Source organism: Grammomys surdaster, unplaced genomic scaffold (assembly GCF_004785775.1).
Source record: "Grammomys surdaster isolate TR1022 unplaced genomic scaffold, NIH_TR_1.0 215, whole genome shotgun sequence".
NCBI lineage: Eukaryota > Metazoa > Chordata > Mammalia > Rodentia > Muridae > Grammomys > Grammomys surdaster.
Genome location: NW_021604660.1, coordinates 3739666 through 3749452, shown reverse-complemented (window position 1 = coordinate 3749452; position 9787 = coordinate 3739666). Strand labels below are relative to the sequence as shown.

Here is a 9787-nt window from a genome sequence, read left to right as displayed (position 1 = left end):
ATGAAACACCAGCATGACCAGGAGCAAGGCTGGTTCAAGGCTTGGTTTAGTACCTCACCATGGCTCACCACTTTACTCCCATCCATCTTGGGACCCCTATTAGGGCTACTTATTCTCTTGTCTCTCAGGCCCATACTGTTCAACAAATTGATGGCTTTTGTATGACAGCAGACACTATTCAAATGAAACCCATACAGGTCCATTATTACAGACTGGAAGTGGGGGACTCTAAACCTCTGTCATCGAGACTGATGAGTAACCCCTAACTTACTCGCTAAACTGGATAGTCAATGACAGGTAAAAGAACACCTCAAGACCCTTGCCTCTAACTGGGAGGCCTCACCCACCTAAGACAGACGCTCAACCAAATGGCTATTGAGTATCCAGAGATGAGAAAGGGAGGCTGGGATCTGTTCCAACCTAAGATAGACACGGTTTCTGTAAGTTCTCCCAGCCTTACATTTTGAAAAATTAAAAAGGGAAATCTGTTGGGAGCCAACTCCTAGCTGAAAGCAGCTATCATCTTTGCAGCCATCTTGGGCCATATATTTGTAGAATGATACTTTTCCACCCTGACAAGAAACTTGTTTTTCTAGCATACTTTTGCAAGCAGCCTACAACAGCTAAGCACACTCTAATAGACATCTTGTTTTTCTCAGACATGTCCTGGACTTGAAGTTTAGTGTCCCCAGCTGCAAGGCACTCACAGTAAAGTGTTTTCAGCTGCAATCCCCTGTTTGTACTTATATACCCATAGTTGCCTTTCAATAAACAAGACTTGATCAGACACCCTGTCTTATCTCCATTCTTTGTGTCTCTTGCCCCTCCATCCCTACTCTTTTCCTTGCAGACCCTGTTGTCTGACTTGCAGGCTGGGTCATTCCATGATAAACTGTTCTCTCCTTTGAGGTAAGAGTTGTGTTTTTGTGTCTACAATGACTAGAAGTATTAATTTTTTTTTGAGACATGGTCTTGTTAGGTGGCTCACAATAGCCTCCAATCTGCAGTCTCTCTGCCTCCCAAGTGCTAGGGTTACAGGTGTGAACCACCATAAATGGCTAATAGAGCACTCTCGACCCTTGTATTGTAGTATAACCTTTATACCCACACTTGTGTGTACACACACACACACACACACACACACACACACACACACTGCTCTCTAGAAGCAGAGCTACTAGCCTGCAGAAGACCATTACCAATAGTGATAATTACAAACTGAGCTGGGCAGTACAACTGATAGCTAGGTCTATGTTAATGGCAAATGAGTTGTCAACATTCTATCTTGAAGAGAGGAGGGGGTCTTAAGACCCACAGAAGAACTTTGCTTCTTGTTCCAATCACCACTCTCTCCTACCCATCTGCATGAAAATAGATAAGAGATTTAAAAAAAATGACCTGAGGGTGGTACTTTTTAAAAAGTTGAGAATGACATCTATTTATTTATTGTTGTGGGTCCTGGGGCTCAAATTTAGGAAAGGTCAGAGGACAACCTGTAAAGAGTCATGGGTTTGAACTCAGGTCCATCAAGTACTCTTGACATGGCTGTTGCACATGGGACTTTCTGTGGTGCAAGCTACCTCTGTGCCAACCATCTCATGTGAACAACTCCAACTAAACTCATTTGGGAAGTTAGACTTGGTAGAACCTTTGGTTTATTGGTTCCTTCCTTTTTGGGATGAACGGACATTTTGTTTATGTCTCCCAGTCCCAAGACAAGCCCATTTTGATTGTTGCACTGATGTTTGTGGATGAAGCTCATGCATAGCTACTGCAGGTGTCACAAGGGGCACATCCCCCTATTTGTTGACAGAGTTCACAGAAATTACTTATTAGCAGGCAAAAGTGACTTAACTAACTTTGTTGGAGAAGTCTACTGATCTTAGAGTCACCACACAGTATTTTGCTAAGGTTGTCTAAAGCTTAAGTTAAATATGGAACAGGAGAGATGGCTTGGGCTAAAGCACTTGCAGCACAAATGTAAGGTCTGAAAGAGTTGGGGTCTCTAGGAATTCACATAATTGCTAGGCGGGCATGGTTGTCCACCTGCAATTTCAGTCCTGGAATGTGGAGGAAGTAGATCAGCTGATAAAACTCATCACTGCAGTCAACTCTAGGTTTGACTAATAAACTCTGTAAAAGGGGGTCCATGATGATTCCTGACATCAACTTTAGCCCTCCACATGTATGTGCATATCCATGCATACAGAAATACATGTACATATACACACACACACTCATAAAAAGTGGATTTAAAAAATCCAAATATGACATCTTTGGGTTGGTGTTTATATGTCAACACAAACCATGCTACTATGAAAACTGGCAAGCATACATTTTTTTGTTTTGTTTTGTTTTAAGACTGGGTCTCATTATATAGCCCTGGCTGGTCCTAATAGATCATGCTGGCCTCCAGTTCACAGCGATCTGAAGTGTTGAGATTAAAGATATGAACCACTACACCTGGCATAACCTTCCTTTTAAGACAAATTATAGTAGACCTTTTTTACATACCAACTTTGGCCCTAAATAATATTACTTATAGATACTAACTTTATTGATGGTTTATATCTCATCTATCAGAATCAAAAGAGAAAAAAGCTATAAACCAACAAGAATTCATATATTTGGAAGTATACAATTTACATAAATTCTTTTATTCTGGATTTATAAATGTTAACAATTTAGTTAAAATTATACACAACAATGGAAGATATTAATAAATTCCTCTATATTGATATTAAGACTATTGAAATAACAATTTATTTTTAATTAGTGCAGTAAAACTTATTGACAAGTCTTATACCTGGTATTAAAAAGTGTTTAAAGCACACTTGATAGAAAACAACAACGAAAAACATTTGTTCTAACAAAATTTATTATGCAGTAATTACAAAGATTAAGATTTCCATTTCAAATAAAAATATTGTTATAATTACACACATAATATAGTACCTCAGAGAGTGATTCTGATAAATATCACATGAAATACAGTGCATTTTCAAATTGGAGAGACAAACACTTTCTCATTCACAGTGTTTCCCATAGAAAGGCCTGTCCACATAGTGATTCCTATGCAGCCTCACTCTTGGAACAGTCTACACAGAGCTGTCCCAGCGCAATTCATTCAGAATGTGAAGTACCGGGCAAACCATTCCTGGCGCTGGGGATCTGGAGAAGCCACCGGGGACGCTTCACTCTGAGGAGGACTGAATTCATAAAAAGAGAGACATGTAACCCAGGATTAAATGGTGTTCAAAGTAATGAGAAAGCAATTAAATACAAGCCTTAATTTCCACAACTGGCACCCCACATCAGAACTGTATGTAAGGACTGGCTACTCTGCACTGGAGTACTTCCTCTGAGAACAGGAGTTCCAGTGGCAGCTCACATGGACTCTGTGACAGAGGAGCCATGTCACAGTTACTTTAGGATCCAAAAAGTAAACTGCTGGCAAAACCAACAGTCTCGTTCTTTGCAGTTTGAAAAACTGAGTGTTTGTGGGAGAGGAGAGCAAACAAAATAGTGTCCCCTCTTTTGGCAAGTTTCCCCTTTAGTTACCAGAACCTCACACAAGGGGTTGATTCTCATGTATGTACCCTTCACTAGACCTAAAGTAAATCTGAGTATAATTGTTTTTACTGTTTGTATATTTACGTTAAGCTTCCATCATTCTATCAGATACTTTAAAGAGTGCATTAAAACCTAGTTTTCTTCCTAGTTGCAAGCTCTAACATCTTAAATCTAACTACCTAAGGTTCTTGGGGCTACTTAAGACAATAAAAGCATCCCTACCGTCTCTGGGGGAATTACAAGGCACGCAACAATGTGTTATGGAAAGTCCAGCGGTCAAGTTCCGTGAGCTCATGCACATGCATCTTACTGATACCTGAACGCACCCATGCACGGGAAGCAAGCAACACAGAGGGTTTAGCAGGAGACAGGGCAGAGACAGCGTACACTACTTTTCATTGTCTTTTTTAACTCTTTACAATAATTAGTCATTAACTACATTAGAAATAACTTAGCTTAAAAGCAGAAATACAAACCCCACTTGTAAGACTTACTAGTGAGGTTATTAGGATTTAGTAAAAATAAGAGAAAAATCAACTTGAATTAACAACAAAAAAAATCAGTTCTAGTAAAGTGAGCATAAAACAGTACTTTTTAATTTTAATCATGTAATGACTTAATAATTTCATTTCCTTCAAAATTTACTTAATATATTTAATCAACTCAGAGGCAACTTCAAACTAGAATTAGTTTAAAACTAATTTGTTCCTAAATTTATTTGCATTTAACTACAGCATTAAGTTCTCAGAGCTTAATTTTCCTTTAATTTGGCAATATGCATATGTATGTTAATAAGCCTGATAAGAGAAAATACATATGTAAAGCATTAGAAATGAAAATTTTAATAAATAAAAATGAGTTTAAAATTCTGAAAAATTAAAGTTTGCACTAATAAAACCTTGGCAAACTATAAATCTCAAAACTCTTAGCATATGAATTATGGGAACATCTCTGTTAGCATTTAGAAAATTCAGTACTGATAAATTAAAAAAAAATCTTTGGACAATGTCAAAACAGAATTTTCTAGATAGGCTGTAAAACATTTCATATTTTTTTTTTCGGGTTTTTGAGTAGTGGATTTCTGTAATGTAAAAGGGAAATTTCTAAAGTTAAAAATGAGAAGAAGGGGGGGTGGAAAGCTACTGGTGAGACGTGGCTCACCTCAAAAATGTCTTGGGCTCTTTGGGTGGCAATGGCTGTGCAAGAGGCTTGTTGCTGTTGAACTCAACATCATGGGCTGGAGAATTGGGGATGGGCTCCAGGCGGGTAGGATGTCCGTTGCCCATTCCACTGGATTCCAGAGCACTTAGATTAGGAACACTCACAAACCTGTTTGCTGGGGACTTATCATTCTTCTTCTTTTGCTGCGTTAAAAATAACACACGTGAGAATACTCATTCCCTGCACAAGAGCCAACAAAGGAAACAGGAAGAAGAGGACGTGAATTTGGCTTGGAAATTTTTTGGAAACAGTTGGGTCAAATTGTGATGTTAAAATTAACCAGTGTTACCCAAAGTGTGGTCTGGGGATCCTCGAAAGTGCTCGTCTACATGGAATCCTCAAGGACAGACATGCCATCAGGGCAGAGGGCACAGGGGAAGGGACGTTTAGGAATGGTTCATCTCTAAGCCCGCATCACAGAGTGGACTAGGGAAGACTAGGTTGGAGTGCAGAGTGCAGGGAACAAGAGAGGTAGGAAGTTCCTCAAATACCACAAGGGTAAGTGGACTTAGGCTAAACTTAGGAGGCATGAAGTTAAGTATAATATTAAAAGAGAGGTCCGTGAACTTTGTCCATCTGTCAAAGAGAGGCTGTACTTGCCTGGAAAAAAAAAGGAATACAAAACTGCTTGGCATTGTAGTTTGAACAAAACCTCGAATTTCTACTTTAGATTTAAAGCTAACGTAAATAATCTCATTTTATGTTCTCTGTGACATCTTTCTAAAAAGAGATGGATGCAGCATTAAACCTACATTTTAATTGGCAACATCATGGACTAGCTCATAATATAAAGGGTAAAGACAAGAGTAGCTGATTTTTTGCATCCAGTCAGTATTTAAAATGAGCAAAAAATGAGGAAGGCAAACGCAGCCTTGAAATCTGTCAGCTTGCAAAAATATCACCTTTAGTCTCAAAGAGTTATATTCCTGATTCAAGGATTGGTGAGCCTTATGGAAAATAAAAATTAGTATGTTGCAAAAGACTTAGAATATCCTCAGGTTTTCCAGGTGGATGCATCCTGATTTTTTCCTTGAAAAATTATTTTAGCTTTTAAAAATGGAAATAATACACACGATAGAATTTTTACTTTGATTTAAAAAAAAAAAGTCCCTGTGGATGTTTCTTCCTGCTAGACAGTCTATGATACAGTGTGTACGTATCTAGCATCAGAGAACAGTGTGTGAACACTGGAAAGCTATCAGGAATCAACAGCACCTGGGAGGTTCTCCCAACACTGTATCTTTTGCCTTTTCTTATTCTACTCTGGAGGTGGCCCAGGGTTTTAAACAGGGCTCAGGGTTTTTGCTTGTTTGTTTTGTTTAAGAAATCAAAGAGTTGATAGCCAGGTGTGGAGGCCCACACCTTTAATACCTTTGAGTTCAAGGCTAATCTAGTCTACAGAGTGAGAGCAGCTAGGGCTGGGTAGTGTGACCATCTCTAAAAACCAAAACCAAGATAAAACGAATGAACAATCAATCAGTCAAACAAACAAACAAACAAACAAACAAAAACACATACTTCATATAAAATTCTAAAGTAGTTGTTTTAAAGCTAAAAAAAAGTATTTCTGATAAATTCATCCATTTCTAGTATGCTCTGACTATTAGACATGTACGTATATCTAGCATACAATTAATACAACTAGTATGTATGCTTAGTACACAAGTAAAGTTTTTTCGAGTTAAAAGCTATGCTATTCTTAATTATCAGTTTAAAAATAAAATTAAAGCCAAGTGGATACCAAACAGCTATACTCCAAGCAATTAGGAGGTAGAGGCCGGAATATCAGTAGATCAAGGCCAGCCTTGGCTACAAGGTGAGTTCAAGGCCAGCCTTGGCTATAAGGTGAGTTTAAGGACAGCCTAGGCCCATGTGAGACTGTTTCAAAAATCAAACAAAAACGAAACCCCAGCATTAAATTAATTCTGTTCACCCATTCAATTAGTGGGGAGGTTTCCTTATGGAAGTCTAAAGACAGAGCTATGGCGACTTAGTTTGCAGATCACTGAGTCCAAAGTGTAGAGTACCTACCGATGAAGAAAGAGTAGATTTGGAATTCTAAACAGAGAAATTGTATAAACTTTGAAAATGAAATTTCTGGGTACAGGCCTAGCAGAAATCACAATGTGAAGCAATAAAATATAGATTAAAAACAGCTTTAACATAAGCTTTATTATATTATTAATTTTTCCTAAGAGTTTCATAATCCATGTGAAATCAACATATCACTTATTTAGTCATTACTTGATTTAATTACAGAATAGTTTATTTTGACTTAAAGAAGTATGATAAGGTTTTACAATTTAACACATTTATTGAGTACACACTATGCCTAAACACCAGGGCTGTGTGGACAGGGACAATGATGTATAAAAGTTAGTCAGATCTAATTTAAGGCTTTCCCATAGTTGTTCTAAGAGAATAATAAAAGAATCAGAAAAGGCCATACTTAAATTGTCAAGAACATTCACAAATTCGGAAAGTGACGCTTACAGGGTCACCTTCAGCTATGCTGGGAGGCCTGCAGCTAGAGAGCTGCTTGGCTTCTGGGGCTGGAGTCTCTCTGAGCTGCACAGAGGACTGTGTCAATAAGGAAGTAACAATAAATTAATCTGTGTCAGAGCTTGACTTTTCTTTAGGAGTATGAAAAACATAAAGGTAGAACTAAAGTGTTTCAATATGAATACAATATTTTAAGGATCTAAATTACTAATAAATGAGTAGCTCATTCTGAGTGGAACAAATCAAGAAGTAATCAAGCTGAGCAGGACCTTATTATACTTCAGAAGACATTCTGGGGAGCTTTAACCTTATGTTGCCTGTTCCCATGAGCCCAGTTCCCTCCGGGTTTTAAGTACAACCCTACTCCACAGTGTCTACGGCACATACCTTAGCCAATGGGTTAATGACACCAACAGTAGGACTTGTGTTAAATATTTTGTTGAAGTTAGTTTCTCGATTGACTAATTCCAGCTGGTAAAATTTATTATCCTCCTATGCAAAAGAATTATAAACATCCTTTCAACATTTTCTATTATAGATTTACAAACTTAAAATGTGTGAGTGCCATTTCATTAAAAATTTAGTGAAGTATAAAGATTTATATATTTTGTTTAAACATCTCTAGGCTTGATTGCCAATGTCTCAAATGTAGCAAGCAGGTCACTTTTTAGCACCTTTTAAACCCTGGGCCTAGGGACTTGACCATACCTTTTAATGTCCTTTCATTTCTGTCTACAGGATCTACTACTAATGTCCTTTCTCTCTGTGGTACCTACTATGGCATCTGAGTGGGTCTAAATTGTACTCGAAGTGTTATGTATACACAATTGTACTGACAGGAATGAAGACAATACTGAAGAGACACATGCCTCTTTTACTGGCTACCAGAATATTGTAACTAACAACGCTCCTCAACAAATTGGAATTTCCCCCAAAAGTCCCATGGCTCAGAGAAGGAAAAGGCAGAGATGCCAGACATAGGGAGAAGTTGTCTCCAAATGGATTTCAATCTGTCCTGACAGGTTGTCAGATCACCTTGAAGGCGAGACTAGAGCTAAGACAATGATAGGCAAGACCATATCTTGGCCAGGACTATTAAGTTATGCATACCTCTTATCTGGCATTTAAACCTCGGCCTCATGTTAGGACCCCAAAGATGGGCACTGGGGTTCAGGGGAGAGGGTCAGGGGGACTCATTCCTACCTCTTCTCACTGTGACCTCATGTGATACAGTTCCCTTTTCTACTCTTCAGTATTACTTGTCTGTTTAATTGGCCTGTTGAGAGTGGCTAACCAAGCCCACTGTGTTAGGGCTGCCAGAGCCAGACTCTGACCCTAAGAGTTTTTGTAACCTGCGTGTTTGACTGGTTTGCATATATAAATATGACACTACTATGTATTATTCTTCAGTACCTGAAAATGGATTCGATCTCTTCTGTCTCTTCTGGTCTTTTCTTTGAGACAGTGATGTATTATACTAAAGGTAATGGAAAAGTGAATGGCTCTTACAGAGGTAAAACCTTTCATTTTTGAGAAATTAAGACCTGTTAATTAATTTAGCAAATGGACTGGGAAGGCTCCATCTCCACAGCAGATGGAGCGGGTGGTATGGGAGAGAATGATGGCTGTGTTCAGACTGGCCTTGATTCCGGTGTAACCTAGTGGAGTAGACCCTTCCTAACTCTCTTCGGTAACCACTGACTCTGGTTTACATTACAGGTCTTGCCCACGTGCCTCGTGAGGGTCAGGAACCACCGTGCTATAGAAAGCGTGTGGAACTGACCCTGGCTACAATATCGGATCTGCCCTCTGATGAGGATAAATGCAATTGTATCTGTAACATTCCAAGTAACAAACGGAAGAATAAATAACTATTTGTAGGCCACAGGTGAATATACTTGATATGCTTGCTCACTTTATAAATGAAACAGCAGTCTTCCATGAGTCTGTTGCTGTTGTGTTGGATAGAGCTATGTTCATGTGTACCAGCCTTGGAAGACTGGGTGCTTAGCAGACTGCAAGCAGCAGGAAATGGCACAGCCTATTCCTGGGCTCCCTCTAAGAACTCTAATCCACTGTGGAGGTTTCAAACTTCCCAGTCTTGAAAACAGCTGGAATTTTCTAAATCATAAGGATCAGTTTTAAAGGATGTCAGAATATTGGTCTTGTGCTGTTACCTGCTAATATCCAAAGACTGTAATTAAAGTAGTCAAGGAATATGTCGAAGATTAGTGTTATTTTTACTTTTACTATGAAAGACTTTAGTGACATGACATTATGAAAGATTAGTGACAATGAACAGTAGCATTTTAATTACTGACCAGGATACAGCATTTTAGGAAATTATGAAACATTTTATAAAATTTCAAACATCTGTATAATTTTTTATTCTCAAGTAGTAATGGTTCTAATGAAGACAGAATATTTACCGTTAGAGTCTTTTTTTTTTTTTTTTTTTTTTTTTGCCAGTGGCTTTCTGAGTGCCCTGATG

The 9787-nt window shown here is 38.4% G+C and overlaps 1 protein-coding gene across 2 annotated transcripts in view; it reads right to left on the bottom strand.

The window, feature by feature from the left end:
• Positions 1 to 2641: 2641 nt before the first annotated feature.
• The window catches only part of Fam184a (family with sequence similarity 184 member A), a 116858-nt gene continuing 109712 nt past the window's right edge, over positions 2642 to 9787 (bottom strand). The window contains exons 16-18 of one of the 2 annotated variants that reach the window (XM_028772614.1): positions 7684 to 7788; positions 4735 to 4937; positions 2642 to 3209 (exon numbers count right to left, since the gene is read on the bottom strand). In XM_028772614.1, the coding sequence (XP_028628447.1) occupies positions 3128 to 3209; positions 4735 to 4937; positions 7684 to 7788 (390 nt within the window). In that variant the 3' untranslated portion in view covers positions 2642 to 3127. The remainder of the gene's footprint in view (positions 3210 to 4734; positions 4938 to 7683; positions 7789 to 9787) is intronic. The other variant, XM_028772615.1, reaches the window with a different exon arrangement.